Source organism: Notamacropus eugenii, chromosome 3, assembly GCF_028372415.1.
Source record: "Notamacropus eugenii isolate mMacEug1 chromosome 3, mMacEug1.pri_v2, whole genome shotgun sequence".
NCBI lineage: Eukaryota > Metazoa > Chordata > Mammalia > Diprotodontia > Macropodidae > Notamacropus > Notamacropus eugenii.
Genome location: NC_092874.1, coordinates 470,436,980 through 470,459,326, shown reverse-complemented (window position 1 = coordinate 470,459,326; position 22,347 = coordinate 470,436,980). Strand labels below are relative to the sequence as shown.

Here is a 22,347-nt window from a genome sequence, read left to right as displayed (position 1 = left end):
GAACAGAGAGCACAAATCTGTTTAAACATGAGAAGAACATGCAGACCAGCTGCTGGGTTAATCAGAAATGTGAACAACACACATCTGAGGGGACCAAGAAAAGGCCTCTTTGTAAATAACCAGTAAATCAATGAAGCCACAAGATCCACAAAACCAAAATGGGGAAACCAAAATGGGCGAGATCTGTGGTTCACTGGAAGAAAGATGGGGAAACATCCTCTGCCACTGTCACCAAATTACTGTCTTACAGACATGCACACAGCACTCAGAAAACTGCCCAGAAACACAGAGCCAACACGGATCAGTGGTGGGACCAGAGCCCAGGTTTCCTGATTCCCACTCTCGCTAGCTATCTACACCACCCCAAGTTCTACACAACATCTAGCCCTTTCCACCCCTCCCATGATAAAACAGTAACCACAACAATGTGGAAGAAGTATTGTTATAAATTGCTGTCCATTAAATGTAATTTTCATAACTCCTTCCACTATTTTAAAGAAAGAAGCACACCTCAAATTGCAAATGTATGTAGAATATCCCTATCCTAAGTCTTCTCTGATTTGTGTCGAAAAGTAAATACAGTTTCCTGTGCTGACACAGCCTGCTTCCCAAGACTAGCTGGTCACCAAACTGTTAGCCATAAGTCAGTAAATTCTTTGGCCAGAGAGACATAGGAAATATGAAAACTTGTAAAATAGTCTTTGGTTCAGTATGGCCCCTTTCTGCTTTTGCTAAAACAATGGTAAGATGGCAGAAACAAGGGGAATGGGGATCAGGATTCACAGACAGTGTCTAAATATTGATTTAGTTCTTGAAGCTCTAAATGTATGATCTTTGGCCAATGATCAATAAGAGCATTTAGATTATTGGAGGAATTGAGTGACACTCATCTACACATGATCCTTATGAATGAAACCTGAAGATGAAGAATTTCGAGTTCAATGCAAGAAGGGCTCCAAGACGGTCCTAAAGGAGAAAACAAAGGAGCTGTCCTGGGCAACACTGTTTGATGGCACAGTTAGTCATCTGACCTTGTGGTGCTCATAACAAACTGCCATGAAGAGAACTTCTAAGACGATGAAGATGGAGAATTTCAAAAGAACTTCACAAAACAATAGGATCACACAAACTTAGAGGTGGAGAGGACATTGGAGATCATTGATTCCATGAAGACTCAGAGGAGAGAAGGAGCCTTTCCACTGTCACAAAGACAAGAGAAAATGGAGGAGTGTGAGCTGGAAGCCAGGCCCTCTTTCCACAAGGCCACTTTATCTACAAATGAACCTTTCTGATCAGCAAGTCACTATCTACCTTAATGCTGGGTAACTTCCATTTGAAAGTGGGCACAGAAGGGAGCACCATTAACTTTGAAAATATGATTTAGAAAAAAAAGATGAAAGAGGCCAAATGACTATAGACTGTTTAGAAGCCTCATATCTGGACATAATGATAATTTCAAGAAAAATCTAGAAGGTGGTCTATGTGACAAGCACCGAACAAATGAGGGCAACAGTTCTCTGTTAGAGGAAATAATATGTTATGGGTTTGGGAGCTGTTTCACAATCAATGTCAGTTTATAGTCTAATCATCAACTGGTGAAAAGCAAAGGCGAAAACCAGCATTAAATAAGAACAAGTCAGTCAACAAGCATTTTATGAAGCATCTACTTTGAGCCAGGCGCTGTGCTAAGTGATGGGGGCACAAAGAAAGGCAAAAGATAGTCCCTGCCCTCAAAGAGTTCCCAGTCTAATGGAAGAGACAACATGCAAACAACTAAATACAAGCAAGATCTGTATAATGGAATTAAAAGGGGACAGACAAAGACTTCTTGTAGGAGGTGGATTTTATTTGGAACTGGAAGGAAGCCAGGGAAGTCAGGAGGAGGAGATGAGGAGGGAGAGTGTCCCAGGCTTGGGGGAATGCACTGAATCAGAAGATGCAGCATTTTGTGCAAAAGAACAGCAAAGAACAGGCCAGTGAAACAAAGAATACTTGGGGGCCCCTCGGGGTGGGGACAAAGGAAAAAGAGTAATAAGGTAGGAGAGAGCCTGGGTCAAGATAAGAAGAGCTTTGAACACAAATAGAGGATTTTATATTTGATCTTGAAGGTGACAGGGAACCACCAGAGTTTACTGGATAGGTGGGTGACAGGGTCAGATCTGTACTTTGACACCTCAGTGGAGGTTAGACTAGAGTGGAAAGAGAATGGAGGCAGGGAGTCTGAGCAGCAGGCTATACAGTTGTCCAGGCATGAGGGTGGTGGCAGGATCAGAAGAGAGAAGGGAAGTGGATAAGAGATGCAATAAAAGGAGAACTGATAACACTTGGCAATGGATCGTATATGAGAAGGGGGAGAGACTGAGGGGCTGAGGATAACATCTAAGTTGTGCTGCGGTGACTAGATGCAGATTGGTACCCTTGAAAGGAATAGTGAAGAAAAGGGGAGGGTTTAGGGGGAAAGGAGTTCTGCTTTGGACCTGTTGAGTTGAATTTGTCTGTTGGACATCTGGTTGGAGATGTCTAATAGGCATCTGGAGATTCAAATCTGGGGGTCAGGTGAGAGATTTGGGCTGGATAAATAGATTTGAGAATTATTAGCAAAGAGATAATAATTTAAAGCATAGGAACTGAGGAGAAAACCAAGTGAAATAGTGTAGAGGTAGAAGAGAAGGACCATTTGTGCTTAGCAAATGTGACCTGGAGAAAGACTTAGCAAAGAAGACTGAGAAGGATCAGTCAGGTAGGAGGAGAACCAAGATAATAGAGAGTCATGAAACCCTAGAGTGAAGAAAGTATCGAGAAGAGCATGATCCACCGTGTTAGAGGCTCCACAGAGGCCAAGAAAGAGGAGGAGAAATTGGCCAAGAAAGGATAACGATTCTGAAACCCAAAATGTAAACAGAGAAGTGCATGAATGCACTGATTATCAGGATCTTAGAGAATCTTAATTAATAGAAAAGTCACCAAAAAGAGAAGGCCAAAAAGTCAAAAAGCTACTTCATCTTCTTGCCAATTGGAGAGACATGGCAGCCAAAGAAAGGTCATTCAACAAACATTTGTGGAGTGTTTCTTATGTGCCATGTTCTGTGCAAAGCTCTGAGAATACAAAGAAAGGCAAAAGCTGAGTGTAACATCTTCAAAACATGCGAGGATGGTCACAGGACAAGGGGTATAACCTTACAGAAGACTGAGAAGCATATAAGGGAAAAATGCAATTAAGGCAGGTTATTGGCGGTTGTCCACATTTACATAGGAAAGTGGAAGCAAAACAAATAGACGAGAAATGGAACAGCTCTGCTAGCACTGCTGTGGCCATCTATTTTCCTGGGTAATAAAAGCAGAATCACTGAATTTCATTTCTGTCTACTCCCATGTACTATGTCAGGGATCAAGTAGAGAAAAGCAGCTAGACCTGAGGGTGGAAAGAACCATGGACTTGAGAATTAGAAGACCTGAGTTTAAATCTAGACTCTCATACTTACTGTGTAAATCACTTAACCTTTCTAACACTCATTTTCCATCTTTGTGAAATGGACTAAAAAGGCTACTTAAAAAACTGCAAATGTTCAGATCTAGGTACTTACAACAGAAGTTCTTGCTGGAGGCAACACAATTCTAAAGGCACCCAGGAACTGATTTTTAAGACCTCTTATAGAATCACAGGATTTAGTTAGAACCTTAGAGATCACAGAGTTCAGTCACCTTATTTTTCAGATAAGATAAAGAAGATGCTCATGTTTGTGGATGACATCATACAGTCAATGAGTGAAGGCCTTGATTTGGAGTCTGAGAGCTTAATTCAAATCCAGAGTCTCCTACTTTATGTATGACTTTGGCATGTTCTAAGGTCCCCTCCAACTCAAGACCCTACATACCCAGGGTTTGCTGGTGACTCAAAGCACCATGGAAAGAAGCATAAAGACAGACCAGCTTTGGGCAAATCTCAGCCTGTGATACATGCTTTTCTGAGCCCTAAGCTAAAGCACAGAACTCACAACAATAATGCCTTGCTCATGTTTAACCAAAGCAACAGGAATATTCTGGGGAAAGTACTGCACCAAAGTCTACTATTCGTATTCTCAGAAACATACGAAACCTGGCACAAACAGGGCCTTGTTCCAGATGTTGATATTGGATTGGTGGGTGAAGAGGTCTGCTTCCTCCCCACATCTAACCTTACTGTTCTCTTACTGCATGACAGTTACCACCAAGATACTACTGTCCCTCTCCTGCTTGACCCCCCAGCCCCTTTGATGATGGGCAAATCAACTCCCTCCTCCTGAGATTACACTTAGTGTATCCTCCAAGAAGCTGCACACTCACCTTAAACAAATTTGTACCAGGCACAATAATGGCTAGTAACACTGGGCCCGTTCTACCACAAAGGTCTGTCTGACTTCTAAAATCATTTTGTGAAAGATTACATTAAATGAATGACTATGAAGTCTACTGGTCTATACACCAGGCAAGATATAATGTGAAAAAGAAACTTGGTTCCTATCTAATCAAATAATAAAAACCCAAGCACACAGTAGAGGGAAACATTTTCATAGAATTTGAAAGTCAGAGGGACCCCCACCTAGTCCAACCCCCCTCTACAACAGATCCAAACAAGCAGTAAAATGGCCTTTGACTGAAGATCCAAAGTGAGGTGGAGAGAAAGCTGAGTAAGGGAGACAAGGTAGTGAAGTTCTGAGTTAGGGCTGTAATTGTGTAAGTGGAGGGAAATGAACAGAGATGAGAGACATGATTTTGACGGAAACAACCGGATTTGGCAATGGATTGGATATGTGAGATGAGTGCGCAGGATGGGAACAAGGACCTGAAGGTAACACCAAGGCTGCCAGCCTGCGTACCTGGGAAAATGGTGGGGCCCTTCACAGTGACAGGCCAGTCCATGAGAGAGGTAGAGATAGCAAGTTATGTTTTGGAGAGGATGAAGAGGCAACAGATTGAAGGTCCAAAAGACAATAGCTAATGTAAAACTGAAAGTTAGGAGAGAGGTTAGGGCTGGAAATATAGACCTGGGAGTCATCTGCACAGACATCAACCCATGGGAGCTAATGAGATCATCCAATGGATCACTACAGAATGAAAAAAGAGGAGGGCCCAGGACAGAAAAAGCAAAAGCAACTGAGGGGTGGCTGGACTGATAGGAAGATAACCAGGAGAAAATACTATCATGGAAACCTAGTGAGGGAGGGGACAGCATCTAAAAGAAAGGGATCACCAATGGCAAATAAAAAGAATATAAAATGGCTTGCATTTATCCAAATCACCGAGAAAAATGTTCAGTCACACAGACAGAAGCACAGCTGTCTAAAGGCACACCTCCTAAGCTGAAACTAAACTGTTAGTGACTCCTCTTGGGGCATTTTCAAGTTAAGACTCCTAAAGTGTTAATGCTTTCTGGTCTTTAAATCACTTATGAATTTAATCACCAACAAACATTTCTGTATGTACAAAAAAGAAGAGCTTTTGTTGTATATACTTGTTTTTAAAAGTAAAATTTAATAAGAAGGCAAAAAAGGTCCGCTTCTGAAGGTTTTTTCCTTCTCTGTATTTTTTTTTTTTAACATTGCGTTAATGAAGATTGGCTAACAAGACAAAACAGGAAGATGATAAATGTTGGAGAAGATGTGGGAAAGTTGGAACACTAATTCATTGCTGGTGGAGCTGTGAGCTAATCAAGCTAATCCAGCTAATCCAATCACTCAGGACAAGAACTTGGAACTATGCCCAAAGGGCTACAAAAATGTGCATACCCTTTGACCCAGCAATACACTTCTAGGACTGTATCCCAAAGAGAGCATAAAAATGGGAAAAGGACCCACATGTACAAAAATATTGATAGCAGCTCTCTTTGTGATGGCCAAGAACTGGAAATTCAGGAGATGCCCATCAATTGGGGAAGGGCTAAACAAGTTGTGGTATATGAATGTAATGGAAAACTATTGTGCTATAAGCAATGATGAACAGGAAGACTTTAGAGAGGCCTGGAAGTGAAAAGAGCAGAACCAGGAGATCATTGTACACAGTAACAACCCCAGTGTGCAAGGAATTTTTCTGGTAGACTTAGCCTTTCACAGCAATGCAAGGACCTAAAACATTCTCAAAGGACTCTTGTGGCAAAATGTCATCCACATCCAGAGAAAGAACTATGGAACTGGAAAGCAGAATGAAGCAGAACATTTTCTCTTGTATTATGTTTTGTTTTGTTTAGATTTTTCTCATGATTTCTCCCATTCATTTTAATTATTCCATGCAACATGACTAATATGAAAATGTGTATAATAAGAATGTATGCGTAGAACCCATATAAGATTGCATGCTGTCTTGTGGAGGGAGGGGAAGAAAATCTAAGACTTATGGAAGTGTTTGTAGAAAACTGAAAACAAACAAATTAATTTTAAAAAAACATTGCACTGATGCACTTTCCTTAATTTGGGGGGAATATCTTTATCATTTCCTCCCATAAAAATTCTTCCTTGTAGCAAATAGTCAAGAAAAAGAAAACCAATATATGTTATGCCTGAAAATCAACGTCTCATCTTGTATCGCTAAGGCAGTCCTCTGCTAAGAGGTAGCAAACAGGGCTCATCATTAGTTTTCTGTAGTTCTGATTAGTCACTGCGCTCACTACAGTTGTGAAGTCTTTCAAAATTCTTTTCCTTTACATTATTTTGGTCAATATGTAAATTCTTTTGATTCTACTTACCTCACTCTACATCAGTACATTGCTACGAGTACCAAGAATATCAGCCGAACCCCAGCTTCAGGGATCAGAACTCACTGTTGGACAAAAATTGCTGGGAAAACTGGATAACAATGTGGCGGAAACTAGGCATAGACCAATGCCTGACACTGTACACAAGAATAAAGTCCAAATGGGTACATGATCTAGGTATAAAGATTGATACCATGGACAAACTGGAGGAGCAAGGAATAGTGTATTTATCAGATTTATAGAGAAGGGAAGAATTTTTGACTAAAGAAGAGATAGAAAGCATTATGAAGTGCAAGATGGATAATTTTGATTACATTAAACTAAAAAGTTTTTGCACAACCAAACCCAATGCAACAAAAATTCGGAGGGAAGTAGTATATTGGGAAAGAATTTTTACAGCTAATCTAGGGGATAAAGGCCTCATTTCTAGAATATATAGAGAACTGAGTCAAATGTACAACAATGTAAGTCATTCCCCAATTGATAAATGGTCAAAGGATATGAACAGGCAATTTTCAGGGGAAGAAATTGAAGATATCTATAATCATATGAAATCAAAACAACTCTGAGGTACCACATCACACCTATAAGATTGGCAGACATGATAGAACACGAAAATGATAAATGTTGGAGAGGATGTGGAAGAGTTGGAACACTAATTCATTGTTGGTGGAGCTGAGCTCATCCAGCCATTCTGGAGAGCAATTTGGAGCTGTGCTTAAAGGACTAAAAAAATGTGCATACCCTTTGACCCATCAATATCACTACTAGGACTGTATCCCCAAGAGATCATAAAAATGGGAAAGGGTCCCACATGTACGAAAGTATCTATAGCAGCACTCTTTGTGGTGGCCAAGAACTGTAAACCAAGGGGATGCCCATCAATTGGGGAATGGCTGAATAAATTATGGTATATGAATGTAATGGAGTACTATTGTGCCATAAGAAATGATGAACAGGAAGACTTCAGAGAGGCCTGGAAGGACTTATATGATCTGATGCTGAGTGAAAGGAGCAGAACCAGGAGAACTTTGTGCACAGCAACGACCACAGTGTGAGAGAGTATTTTCTGGTAGACTTGGATCTTCATAATAACGCAAGAACTTAAAAAAAAAAAAATTCCCAATGGTTTTCTAAGACAAAATGCCTTCCACACTCAGAGAAAGAAATATGGAATTCATTCGCAGAATGTAGCAGATCGTGTGTGTGTGTGTGTGTGTGTGTGTGTGTGTGTGTTATGTTTTGATTTGTTATATGATTCCATTTACTTTAGTTTGTCTACACAGCATGACTATAGTGAAAACATATTCAATAGGAAAGTATATGTAGAAAGTATATGTATGCCGTCTTGGGGAGGGGGGGGGTAAAAATCTAAGTTTTATGGTAGTGATTGTAGAACATTAAAATAAATAAATAAATGATATCAGTGAAGAATCAGTAGGAAGATTTTCAGACTTTAAGGAATTATCAGTTCCAGGTTTTCACTGATCTTTTAAATTGCTTTCCTTTATAAGGGGCTGGGATGGATGTTTTCTTCCTTCCACTCTGTGTGAATCCTTTGGGCTGAAAACAAAAAGTAGAATAAAGGTTCCATACTGAATATTTCACTCCATTACTGCTCATTTTTCAAATGGCAATAAAAGTAATGAAGCTCATAGGAAAATGTGAACATTCTTCCTTGGAAATAATCACTTCTCTTTTTAGCCACTAGGTGGCACAGTGGATAGAGCACTAAGCCTGGAGTCAGGAAGCCCTGAGTTCAAATACAGCCTCAGACACTAGCTGTGTGATCCTGAACAAGTCCTGTTGGCCTCAGTTTCCTCATCTGTAAAGTGAAGTGGAGAAGAAAATGGCAAGCCACTGCAGTATCTTTGCTAAGAAAACCCCAAATGAGGTCACAAAGAGTCAGACATGACTGAAACAACTGAACAACCACAAATTATATTCACATGCCTTGCATTTCTGACAAAAAAGTCTATGGTGAATCTCGGGAAATTCTGGGACTATAATAAGATTGCTAAGATGCTATTGCATTCTACTTCAGGGCAAGCATTCCTTCCCAGATCCACAGGCTACAAAGGCTTTTGAGCCACAAAGACAGACGAGGCATTACATGTCACCTCTCTCTACTGCCACAGATTATGTGACCAGAAAGATGGCTAAATAGTATATTCTTCAAACTTCTCAAACCCTAGAACCTCAAAAATTAAAAAAAGAATGTGCCAGATTTAGAGTAACTTTGGCTAAAGCCACAAGAAAAGCAGCTCAAGTCCTCATGAATTAATATTGGAGAATACTCAGAACACACATCTCCATTCCCAAAGAGCCCTGCACACTGCCACAGAAAGAACAAGCTGCCTTGCAGGCTGGGTGGTGATCCCCCAAAGCAGGGATTTAGCCTGAATCTTCCCTTCCTAGCCACACAAAGGCCAGGGCTGTGACTTCAGGAGGAGGGCTACAAGCTGGAGCAGAATGAGCTGGGGCCAGTCCTTTCCCCCTCAGAGGTTCTGGACCTGGGAGCAGTTAAGCCCTGTATCATCTAATACAAGGAAATCAAAACAACCCAGGAACACAGTCTGGGCTTGGGATGGGGCTGGGGAGTATCCATGGAGCAAGTGGAAATGGGAAGAGTCGAAAAGTAAGGAGAATTCACAAAGACAAGAGTCTAGCAAAGCTGGGGAGAAATTGCCTGACTAAAAACCCTACTTCATAAGCAGACAGAGAGAACCAGAAAAACAGAAGGATGAATCAAACCTCAAAGAAAAATGAAAAGTACTCTGAGAAAGCATTATAATAGAAAGGAAAAAGAACTAATACTATTGGGTAAAAGAGAGAATCTCACAGATTCTTCAGAGATTGTGCAACAGCAAGAACTTCCAGAACGGTTCAAAAGATAAATACAAAAAAAAAAAAAAAGATAAATACACTCTTTTTTTTTTAGGCAGTCAAGGTTAAGTGACTTGCCCAGGGTCACACAGCTAATAGGTGTCTGAGGCCGCATCTGAACTCAGATCCTCCTGACTCCAAAGCCAGCGCTCCACTCACTATGTGAATACACTCCTAAAAGAACAAATTAGGAATTAATGTAGGTTAAAAAACAAGACCAAAAATACCCTCAATGCAGAATTAAGCAATACAAACAACAGAGTAGGAAAAATCATATAAATAATGAAGAGTTACTCCCCAAATCAGAAGCTCTTAGAGATAGAACAGACTTTGAGGGGAGAAAAATTTGGTAGGAAAGAAGCAAAAAGCCATCACAATAAAAGGACACATGAATCCTATACAAGCCAAAGCATCTGACGCTGAAGACAGAATGTGCAGAGAGAACTTAGGGATCACATGTCAAAGAAGACAGAAAAGCATAAGGCAGGACACAGTACAAGAAAAGAGGCCACAAGTCCGGAACATACACAAGTAAGGCTCCGATCAAGACACTCTACAAACTTCCATTAAAAAAAAGAAGGTAAGACATGCTTCAGACTCCAAGTCACGTAGTGATCAATGTTACGTTGCCAATAACAACGCTGCAGGAGCAAGATCGAGAGTAGAGAGTCAGTCACATTTACAGTAAGTCAGAAAAGAGAGTTGAGAAATATCTTCTCCAAAGAAATGGAGCTCAGACTACTATCCCAATAATGTAACCTGTACATCTGAGCCTAAACAGAAATGAACCAAATAAGTTCAACAGAAGAGAGGGGAAAGGTCAGAAAGGGACTGAGGAGAGCAAGAACTAGACCAAGTCTTTCTCTTGACATATTTTGCCAGGGCCTGTGAAGAAGGTGTAGCTGGTACTTAAAGGGTGACTTTAGCTGCAGGATCTCCTGAAGGGAATCAGGATTCCATGAATGCAAGGAGAAAGAACACAAGAAGTTTAAGGTCAATCAGCAAGCATTAAGCGCTTACTGTGTGTCAGCAAGCATTGGGCAAGGCACTGGCAAAACAAAGACAAACCTGAAACCATCCCTGCACTCTAATAGGAAAGATAGCACGTACATCTGAGCATACACAGACTATGTGCAAAATGGTTACAAGGAAAACTTAGAAGAACATCCTCCCTTTGATAGCAGGTGCCCCAGCAGTCTTGGGGAGGAGGATCAGAAAAGGTTGAGTGACCTTGGGAAGGAGGCAACTGAAAGACCTGGAGATGGGAGATGGAGCATTCCATGTGGGAAGTGGGCAATGGGCCCATGTAGCTAGAATGCAGAATACAAAGGGGGAGTAAAAGGAAAAGGAGGTATACACTGAAAAAGCAAGGAGGGCTGGGCCAGGCTGTGAAAAGCTGAAGATATCTAGCAGAGACGTTTCTATCTGACACACTTAGAGGAACCAGAACATGGCCTGCTGCCCATCCCATCCTCGCTCCCATTTTGAAGGTCACTCAATCCATATTTATCACCCAATCAGGCCTCTTGTAGCTATCATCTAGTGACCCTCAGGACACTTTCTTTCCTTCTTCAAAGAGTTCAATGCTTGCTCATTGACTTTCTCCCTATCCCAACTCCTACCCTCATAGCAGAGGGTAATGCCCCCTCAAATACTCTTAACTTCATGGTTCCACAATCTATGCAGTTCTCATCACCCACTCTTACATTCTACCTCTGCCACAGAGATGAACATTCCTGTGATTCTGCCTTCACCCAAGGTATTCCACTTCCAACCTCATTGCTGTATCTGCTCATAATCTTTTATCTGCCATTTTTCTTTCTACCTCATGTTGTCACTTCCAATCCCTCCATTCCAGTTTTTTCCCCTAGGTCATTAGCTTTGTACACTCTATATTCCTCCTTTGTATTGAGTGCTTCCCTACTACTTACAAACATGCCTACGTCTCTTCCATTCTTTAAAAAAAAAAAAAAGTCAATTGCTCCATCCCTCCCTGCTACCTATTACCTCATGACTTTCCTCCCTTAGAAGGACATTTGTAAGGACATTTGGCCTCCACTTCTTTCCTTTGTTAAACTCCTTAAACTCTAGCTTCTGAGCTCATCATTCAACATAATCTGCTCAGTGATGTCTTAATTGCCAAATTTAATGGCCTCTTTTCCATCCTCATCCTTCTTTTCTTACTTGTAGCATTCTGGACTGTCCATTATCCTCTTCCCCTTGACCCTCTTTTCTTTCTAGTTTTTGAGGATACTGTTCACTCTTGTGCTACTTTTCAGTCTCTCCTCAGCCTCCTTTGCTAAGTTTGGGTGTTCCCCAGGGCTCTGCCCTCTTCTCTCCCTCTAGACTTTCACTTGATCTCATCAGCTTCCACAGATTCAATCATCATCTTTGTGCTAATGATTCTCCTCTCTACTCATCTAGCCCTAACCTTTCTGCTGACCTCTAGTCTCAAACTGGACTCAATGTGTCCAAAAATAAATTGAAAATGTTTTCCCCCAAACTTTGCCTTTTTCCTAACACCTCCCAGTCCGCCAGGCTCTCCCACTAGGTGTCATCTGTGACTCCTCTTTCTCTGATGTGTGGCCAAGGTTTGTTGATGTTCTCTTTGATATATCTCTCAGATATGCCCACACTCTGACACTATCACCCTGGGGCAGGCCTTTATCACAACATGCCTGGACCATTTCGATAGCTGCTGGTGGGTCAGCCTGCCACAAGGCTCTCCTCATGCCACTCAGCTGTCAAAATGCTCTACCTGAAGTGTAGGGACCACGAGGTGGCGCCATAGTGCATCCAGCCCCTGCCCCAGAGTCCTCTTCCTGAGTTCCAGTCTGGCCTCAGATACTCCTTAGCGGTGGGAGCCTGGGCAAGTCACTTAATCCTGTTTGCCTCATCTGTAAAATGAGAAGGAATGGGCAAGCCACGCCAGTATCTCTGCCAAGAAAGCCCCCAATGGGGCCATGAAGACTCAGACATGACTGATAAATGACTCAACGACAAAAAGTATAGGTCTCGCCATCCATGTCACTTTCCCCTGACTTCCCATTCAGTAAACTAGTGCTTCTCTCCCCATAACCGTGTTTGGCTGTTAAAGCCCTTCCTAACTTGGCTCCTTCCGCCTGCCTTGTCATTCTTCTTAAATTTTACTCTCCCCTCACTTGGGGCACACTTTCATCCCCTGGCTATTCCTCCACCAAGCTGCACATCACAAAACTGCTTTATCTTTTTATACAATCTTAACTGAGCTCTCCCCACAACAATCCTTTTATCCCCCTCTAATTGATTCTTTATCCCACCCATTACAGTGGCTGTTCCAAACCTCCCCTTACCCTCTCAGAAGAGGACTTTACCTCACAAGTTAAATGAAAAAAAAAAAAAGCCTGAGGCCATCCCCTGAGAGCTCCCTCCCATTATGTAGATATCTCCCCCACTATTTCTTCATTCACCTGTCTCACTCGAAGAATTGGCCTCTCTCCTTGACCCCATTCCATCCCATCTTATACAAAAGATCATCTGTCATCCCTCTATCATCCCTGCTCTTACCGATGCTCATTCCCCCCAAGTCTCCCCCATCCTCACTAGATCTGGCCTTCGCTGCTAGCTAGCAGCCTCCATTTCTTGTGTTCTTCCTGGCTAGCCTCCTCAAGGAAAAAAAGCTGTCTGCACTAGGAGCTTTCATTTCCTCTCCTCTCACTTTCTTCTAAACCCTTGGCAGTCTGGCTCCCCATTCTGTCCTTCAGGTTTACCTCTCCACGCCTTTGACACTATTGTGCCCTCCCTTCTGGCCAGTGTCTTCTCTAATTTCTCATGACACTGTTTTCTCCTGGCTCTCTTCTTCCCACCTGACCAACTATTCCTTTTTAATATCTTTTGCCAGTTCTCCATCATGACATGCCCACTAAACCTGGGTAGCTTTCAGAATTCTGGCCCGGGCCCCCCTTTTACTTTATTCTAGTTTACTAGGTCATCTCTTGAGCTCCCATGGGTTCAAGGAACATTTCTGTGCAGATAATTTCCAAATCCAGCCCAAAATCTCCCTTCTGAACTCTAGAGTTGGATAACATATCTAACTAGGTGTCACTTAGGCATCTCAAATTCTACACGTTCAAAACAGAACTCATCTCTCCCCGCAAATCCTCCCTTCCTGAAAACTTTCCTATTCCTACAGAGACTACCACAACCTCCCTGTCAGTGAAACTTGCCCTTGTGTCATCCTCAGCGCCTTACTGTCAGTCACCGCACAGAGACCATGTTACCAAACACTGCACAACATCTCTCATGTATGTTTCCTTCTTCTCTGTCCTGGACTTCAAGACCATCCCTCTGCTGACGTCCTCTCCTAAAGTGTCCCTCAGCACCCCCCTGCAGTCTGCTCATTCTGCCCCCCCAGGGGAGCCTTCCTTGGGGGGGGGCAGACCTGCCAGCTTTCCTTTCTTTCCAGCCTGCAGTCTTCAAAGACCAATCCCCTCTCCGGGTGGGTGGGGGGGTTCCCAACATTGGAAGGTAAGCTCCTAAGAACAAGGAGTTTCTCTGTGCCAGGACTGGCAGTGCCTGGCACAGTTGTTCATACATGCTCCTGTCCTTCCCACTCACTCCACCTCTCCTCCCCTCCCTGGGGGGATGCACACCCTGTCTCCAGGCTCCCTGGTGCACCCTCCCCTCAGCCACCAAAGCCATGCTCCCAAAGTCACGCTCAGCACACTCCGGCAGCTCCCACGAAAGCTGGGGTCCAGCTGGGCTCCTCGGGACCTCTCCGCGCTCCCCCGTACACCACGCGGTGCCCTCAGCCCGAGGTCGGAGAGCGCGTGGGTGTGCGCTCCGGGGTTGGCACGTGGTCTCCCTTCCGGGAGCTCCTCGAAGGCAGGGGCTGTGCCGTGCCTCTGCGGGCCTCCCAGCGCTTGGCACGAGGCCTGGCACAAGTGGGGTGGCGGGGCGTGATCAGACCAGCTTGTTTGTGTTTTAGAGAGGATGAGTGTTGGCGGCAGCGGGCACGATGCCCTGGGGGCTGGGCCCGAGACAGCGGAGAAGGACAGCCGCCCCCCGGCAGTGCCCCGGGGGCCGGGAGCACCGCGGGGAGGCCTGCGGCCCCCGCGCCCCCGCCTGCCCGCACGCCCCGGCCCGGCCCGGCCCGGCCCGCCCGGCCCGCCGTCACTCACAAGGACTCGAGGTGCTGCAGCTGCTGCCGCTGCTGCGCGTCCCGCCGGCGCCGCTTCTGCTCCCGGCGCCGCTGCTGCTCCAGCTCGGCCGGCTCCCGGGCCCGCTTGGGGGGCGGAGGCATGGCCGGGCCGGGCGGGCCGGGCCGGAGGGGGAGGAAGAGGAAGAGGCGCCCGGGCCCCGCACTTCCTCCGGCCGCCCCGCCCCGCCCCGCCCCGCCGGCCCCGCCGGCCCCCGCCCCCCGCGGGCCCTGGGCCAGGGCCTCGCCCCCGGGGAGGGGCCTGGGCGGGCCCACGGGAGGCCCTTCCCCCGAGGGCCCCGCAGGGTCACACCCAGAGGGAAAGGGTGCCCACGAGTGCCGGCCGGCGGGTGCTGGGGCCGGGAACCCTCCCGGGCGGAGGGGGCGGAGGGGGCGGAGGGGGCGGCTCTCCTCCGGCCACCTTCTCAGTCCTCCGCCCCTTGGGCCGGGTCTGCCTCCGACCTCACCGTCTGAAGGCACCACGACGTCTGGTTGCCAGAAGCAATGGCCCTTTCTCGGGTTCACCCTCCCGGGCCTCTGCGAAGACTGGCACCGGAGATGCCCATGCCCTCCTTCTTGCCTCTCGGTTCAGACCGTCCTGTGGCCCTGGTTTCGCCGTCTGCCCCCCTCCTTTGCTGAGCTCCCTCCGGACTACCCTGCGGCCCTCTCCCTTTGTCGGGCTGTGTCCCATGGACGGCGTGCCAGGCCCTCCCGTCCTCCACCATCTTCCAGAGTCTCTCCGTCACCCCTGCCCTCCCCCTTGCCTTTGGCCGTCAGTCTTTCCCAGTCATCATGTGGCCACCCTTGAGGACATCTGGATCGACCTCTTCAAGCACGGACTGGGCTCCCGCCGTCCCAAGTCTTCTGCCAGCGGCCGGACTCCAGAGCCCCGAGCCTGCGCTGCCCAGCCTTCCCCGAAGTCCGCCTCTTACGGCCAGACGTGGCCAACGGAGAGCCCTGCCTTCGGCCGGACGGACCGTGGCCGGAAAGGTGACGTCTCTGCTTCTTAGCGTGATGCCTTCCCTCCACGACGCGAGCATCTCCAGCCACCACGGCAGGGCTCCTGGAGCCCAAGAGAGAAAACCCGACGCTGCTTGTGCTTCTTCTCCCTCTGTCTGGCCGGGAGTGATAGGACTGGTGGCCGAACAAGCGCATTTACGCCGTCCTCTCTCACCCTCCTCAAGGGGTCTCTCAATTCTTTACTTTCTAACGTCAGAGGGGCATCATCTGCACATCTGAGGTCGTTGGCATTTCTCCTGGCAACCTTAACTCCAGCTTTATTCCTCCAGCCTGGCACTTCGCGTGACGCACCCTGTGCACAAGGTCAATAAGGTAGCCACATACAGCAGGGTCACTCTCTGCTTCCTGTCAAACCAAGCAGTCCTTCCATGTTCAGTTCTTGCAGTCACTTCTTGGCCCACATGCAGGCTCCTCAGGAGACAAGATGATCGAGGGACTTCTGTCCTTTTTGCTCCATTTTATGATCCACACAAAGTCGATGAAGCAGAAGCTCTCTCCATAACCCAGTGAATGTTGACCATGTGCCTCTTCAAAAACCAGCCTGCTCTTCTGGTGATTTTTGGTTCACATCTTGAACCTGACTTGCAGAATCTTAAGCATAACCTCCCTGGTGTGTGAAATGAGCCCCGTTGCTCAGTCATTTGAACATGGTTTAGAATTGCCCTTCTTCAGGACCGGGATGTAAACCGATCTTTTCCAATCTAGTGGTCACTGTTGAGTTTCCCAGATTTTATAGGATACTAGCTGCAGCACTTTAATAGAATCATCTTTTAGGATTTTCAGTAGCTCAGCTGGCATTTCATCACCTCCACCAGCCTTACTGTTAGCAGTGCTTGCTAAGGCACGGATGGCTTCATTTTTTCTGGGTATCTGGCTCTAGATCAGTAATGGTTATTTGTGGTGTTAAGATCCTCCTTTTATGGTTCTTCTTGTATATTCTTAATCTTCTTAATCTCCTTCTGTTAAGTTCTTGCTTTTTTTGCCTGAAACCTCTCCTTGATATCTCTAATTTCCTTAAAGAGATCTTTCGTCTTTCCCATTCTGTTGTTCTATTTCTTCATGTTGTTCATTAAGAAAACCTTCTCTCTCCTTGCTCTTCTCTGGAATTCTGCCCTTGTTTGTATGTATCTTTCCCTTTTTCTTTTCCCTTTCCCTCTTTCCTTAATTATTGGTAAAACCTCATCAGGCAGTCATGTCTATTTCTTGCTCTTTTTTTTCTTTAGGGTGCTTTTTGTTGCTGACTGGATGTTGTGAACCTCTGGCCGTAGTTCTTCAGATGCTCCCAGATCTCATCTTTTACATCTGCCCATCACTTCTACTTTATATTCATAAGGCATGTTATTTAGGCTATATCTATACAATCTGATGATTTTCCTTACTTTCTTCATTTTAAGTCTGAATTCTGTGATAAGCAGCTATGAGCCACAGTCAGCTACAATCTCGTTTTCATTGACGTATAGAACTTCTTTGCTTTTGGATACAAAATATATAATCAATCTGATTTTTATATTGACCACTTGATGATTTCCATGTGTCAAGCTGCCTTTCGTGTTTGTTATGACCATTGAGTTATCTTGACAAAACTGCTTCATTTTGTTCTCTGAGGACAGACTTGCCAGTTTTTCCAGTTATCTTTTAATTTCCTGCTCTAGCTTTCCAGTCCCCTAAGATGGACGTGATATCTTTTTTTGGTATCATTTCTTTTTTTTTCTTTAACATGTGTACTTTTATTTTAACTGGTCTTAAGTCGGTGTACAGGTAAAGCTCCTCTCCTCCCCCAAGTACTGGCACCAATCTCATAAAACTCACAGGGAGACTGTGAAGTCTTCATTCACATCTATGTTGGGGGCAGGGAGGGAATTTAGGGGGCCATTCAGTATGGCTGACAATTTAAAAAAAAAGGAACCAGTAGGTTTTTTTTTTAGTTTTTTTCTTTTTAATTTATTTATTTAACTTTTAACATTCATGTTCACAAAATTTTGAGTTCCAAATTTTCTCCCCATTTGTCCCCGACCCCTACCCCAAAACACCCAGCATTCTAATTGCCCCTATCACCAATCTGCCCTCTCTTCTATCATCCCTCCCTTCCCTTGTCCCCATCTTCTTTTTTGTCCTGTGGGGCCAGATAACTTTCTATACCCCATTACCTGTATTTCTTATTTCCTAGTAGCAAGAACAGAACTTGACAGTTGTTCTTAAAACTTTGAGTTCCAACTTCTCTTCATCCCTCCCTCCACACCCATTCCCTTTGGAAGGCAAGCAATTCAATATGGGCCATATCTGTGTAGTTTTGCAAATGACTTCCATAATAGTCGTGTTGTGTAAGACTAACTATATTTCCCTCCATCCTATCCTGTCCCCCATTGCTTCTATTCTCTCTTTTGATCCTGTCCCTCCCCAGGAGTGTTGGCTTCAAATTGCTCCCTCCTCCCATTTCCCTCCCTTCCATCATCCCCCCCACCCTGTTTATCCCCTTCTCCCCCACTTTCCTGTATTGTAAGATAGGTTTTCATATCAAAATGAGTGTGCATTTTATTCCTTCCTTTAGTGGAATGGGATGAGAGTAAACTTCATGTTTTTCTCTCACTTCCCCTCTTTTCCCCTCCACTAAAAAGTCTTTTGCTTGCCTCTTTTATGAGAGATAATTTGCCCCATTCCATCTCTCCCTTTCTCCTCTCAATATATTTCTCTCTCACCCCTTAATTTCATTTTTGTAAGATATGATCCCATTCTATTCAATTCACTCTGTGCTCTCTGTCTCTATGTGTGTGTGCGTGTGTGTGTGTAACCCCACCCACTACCCAGATACTGAAAAGTTACAAGAGTTACAAATATTGTCTTTCCATGTAGGAATGTAAACAGTTCAACTTTAGTAAAGTCCCTTATGACTTCTCTTTGCTGTTTACCTTTTCATGCTTCTCTTCATTCTTGTGTTTGAAAGTCAGATTTTCTTTTCAGCTCTGGTCTTTTCATCAAGAATACTTGAAAGTCCTCTATTTCATTGAAAGACCATTTTTTCCCCTGAACTGTTATACTCAGTTTTGCTAGGTAGGTGATTCTTGGTTTTAGTCCTAGTTCCTTTGACTTCTGGAATATCATATTCCACACCCTTCGATCCTGTAATGTAGAAGCTGCTAGATCTTGTGTTATCCTGATTGTATTTCCACAATACATGAATTGTTTCTTTCTAGCTGCTTGCAATATTTTCTCCTTGACCTGGGAACTCTGGAATTTGGCCACAACGTTCCTAGGAGTTTCTCTTTTTGGATCCCTTTCAGGCGGTGTTCTGTGGATTCCCTGAATATTTATTTTGCCCTCTGGTTCTAGAATCTCAGGGCAGTTTTCCTTGATAATTTCATGAAAGATGATGTCTAGGCTCTTCTTTTGATCATGGCTTTCAGGTAGTCCCATAATTTTAAAATTGTCTCTCCTGGATCTATTTTCCAGGTCTGTTGTTTTTCCAATGAGAGATTTCACATTATCTTCCATTTTTTCATTCCTTTGGTTTTGTTTTGTGATTTCTTGGTTTCTCACAAAGTCATTAGCCTCCATCCGTTCCGTTCTAATTTTTAAAGAACTATTTTCTTCAGTGAGCTTTTGGACATCCTTTTCCATTTGACTAATTCTGCTTTTGAAAGCATTCTTCTCCTCATTGGCTTTTTGAACCTCTTTTGCCAATTGAGTTAGCCTATTTTTCAAGGTGTTATTTTCCTCAGAATTTTTGTGGGTCTCCTTTATCAAGGTGTTGACCTGCTTTTCATGCTTTTCTTGCATCTCTCTCATTTCTCTTCCCAGTTTTTCCTCCACCACTCTCACTTGATTTTCAAAATCCTTTTGGAGCTCTTCCATGACCTGAGCCCATTGAATATTTATTTTGGATGTTTGGGATATAGAAGCGTTGATTTCTATGTCTTTCCTTGATGGTAGGCATTGTTCTTCCTTATCAGAAAGGAAGGGAGGAGATATCTGTTCACCAAGAAAGTAGCCTTCTATGGTATTATTTTTTCCCCCCTTTTCTGGGCATTTTCCCAGTTGGTTACTTGACTTCTGAGTGTCCTATCCACACCCACCTTGCCTCCAGATCTGCGCAGTCAGTGCTTGGGGGCTGAAATTCAAATGCTGCTTCCCAGCCTCAGGGCTTTGGGCAGGGGGTGGGGCTGCTATTCAGTGTGAGATTAATTTCGGGTGCTTAGGTGGGGACAGGGCCACCACACAGGGCTCAGTTCCCTCAGGGGGTTTGTGCAGAGACCTTCAACAATGGATCCGAGCTCCTGCCTACTTTGGGAGCCCCAGTCTGCTGCTGCCTCCACTGCTGCCTCCTGAGGGGGCCTGAGTTATGGAGATACCCCGCTTCCCTCTCGGTGAGCCGAAAAGACCCTCTCACTGACCTTTGGCACCTGTGGGTTGAGGGACCCGAGCATCTGCTGGAGATTCTGTCCCTGAAGCCTGCTCAGAACTGCTCCTCTTGGTGCTGTGCGGCCAAGGCAGGGCTGGGCTCTGCTCCGGGTCTGGTGCGCGAGGGACCTTTTGTGTCAGTTTTTCAGGTCTCTCTAGAACAGAAATCTCTTCCACTCCATTGTTCTGTGGCTTCTGCTGCTTCAGAATTTGTTGGGAGTTCTTTACAGGTATTTTATGGGTTGTGAGTTAGGAGCTAGCATATGTATATCTTTCTACTCCGCCATCTTGGCTCCTCCCCCAAAAGGAACAAGTATTAAGGTGGAAGACACAAAAAGGTTTTTTAAAGGATTACATTAATTTACATGTAAAGCAATACTAGTACCTTCCCCTTCCCCCCCTCCCCCTCTGGATTTGTTCCTTAGCTCCTTTTATGGAGCTAATTTCTCTGTAACAATGCATTATACAATATTTGGGATGACTATTAAGAAAAAAAAAAACACAAATGTGCAATCAAGAGTCCTGAAGATGCATTGTAGAACTTTGGGGATGTTTGCCTCCAACATACTTAGACTGCTCATCACCTTCACTGTTCCAGTTTTTAAATCCTGAGTCAAGCGCCAAAAAACCAAACCAAAACCAACAAACAAAAAAACAACTAATAAAGCCATGCCAATCTCATCTCTTTTTTGGGGCAATTATCATGTCACACCCTTTTTACAAAAATAAAAATAAAAAAACACACAGTCCATTTAGAAGCATTTGCGGGGGACAATGGAGGGCCCAGATTGATCATACTCCTGTTTGCTGATCCACATCTACTGGAAGGTGGAAAGAGATGCCAGGATGGAGCCTCCAGTCCAGACAGAGTATTTGAGCTCAGGTGGGGCAATGATCTTGATTTTCATTGTGCTGGGAGCTAGGGCTGTAATCTCTTTCTGCATCCTGTCGACAATGCATGGTGGTACCATCAGACAATACGGTATTGGCATACATATCCTTACGGATGTCAACATCACACTTCATGATTGAGTTGAAGGTAGTTTCATGGATTCCACAGGATTCCATACCTAAGAAAGATGGCTGGAAGAGAGCTTCCAGGCACCGGAAACTCTCGTTGCCAATGGTGATAACCTGACCATCAGGGAGCTCATAGCTCTTTTCCAGAGAGGAGCTAGATGCAGCAGTAGCCATCTCCTGCTCAAAGTCTAGGGTGACCTAACACAGCTTCTCCTTGATGTCATGCACAATTTCCCTCTCAGCTGTGGTCGTAAAACTGTACCCTCTCTCAGTCAGGATCTTCATGAGGTAGTCCGTCAGATCACGGCCAGCTAGATCCAGACGGAGGATGGCATGGGGAAGGGCATAGCCTTCATAGATGGGCACAGTGTGGGTCACACCATCACTAGAGTCCATCACAATACCAGTGGTACGACCAGAGGCATAGAGGGACAGTACAGCCTGGATGGCAACATACATGGCTGGAGTGTTAAAGGTCTCAAACATTATCTGAGTCATCTTTTCTCTGTTGGCTTTGGGGTTCAGGGGGGCTTCTGTGAGCAGCACAGGGTGCTCTTCAGGGGCCACATGGAGCTCATTGTAGAAAGTATGATGCCAGATCTTCTCCATGTCATCCCAGTTGGTGACAATACCATGTTCAGTGGGGTACTTCAGGGTCAGAATACCTCTCTTGCTCTGGGCCTCATCCCCCACATAGCTGTCTTTCTGGCCCATACCCACCATCACACCCTGATGTCTGGGGCACCCAGCAACAAAGAGGAAGATGGCCCGAGGGGCATCATCTCCCACAAAGCCAGCTTTGCACATGGCAGAGCCATTGTCAAACACGAGAGCAGCAACACCATCATCCATGGCGAACTTTGAAGTGGCAAGTTTAAACCTTTAAGAGAGAGAGGAGGTGGTGCTGCCCCCTGGAGGCGGGGGGAGGCAAGTGCATGCTGGGTGGGAGAGCTCACAGCTCCTGGTATCATTTCTAGAAGATGTTGTAGGTCTTTATAGAACTGATCAACTTTGGCCTCTTTGGCATTAGTAACTGGAGCCTAGACTTGTATGTTACTGTGACGCTAGACTGTTTGCTTTGGATTTGAACAGATATCATTCTGTCATTTTTGAGATTATACCC

General features: G+C 44.8%; 1 protein-coding gene and 1 pseudogene across 1 annotated transcript in view; both read right to left on the bottom strand.

Moving 5' to 3' along the window:
* RP9 (RP9 pre-mRNA splicing factor) overlaps positions 1 to 15,480 on the bottom strand; it is a 35,997-nt gene extending 20,517 nt beyond the window's left edge. Inside the window, exons 1-2 of the mRNA XM_072650701.1 lie at positions 15,257 to 15,480; positions 14,773 to 15,051 (exon numbers count right to left, since the gene is read on the bottom strand). Coding sequence (XP_072506802.1) covers positions 14,773 to 15,051; positions 15,257 to 15,480 — 503 coding nt within the window. The remainder of the gene's footprint in view (positions 1 to 14,772; positions 15,052 to 15,256) is intronic.
* A 4,818-nt stretch (positions 15,481 to 20,298) lies between these two features.
* Positions 20,299 to 22,105, bottom strand: LOC140497678 (actin, cytoplasmic 1 pseudogene; annotated as a pseudogene).
* Positions 22,106 to 22,347: the final 242 nt, after the last annotated feature.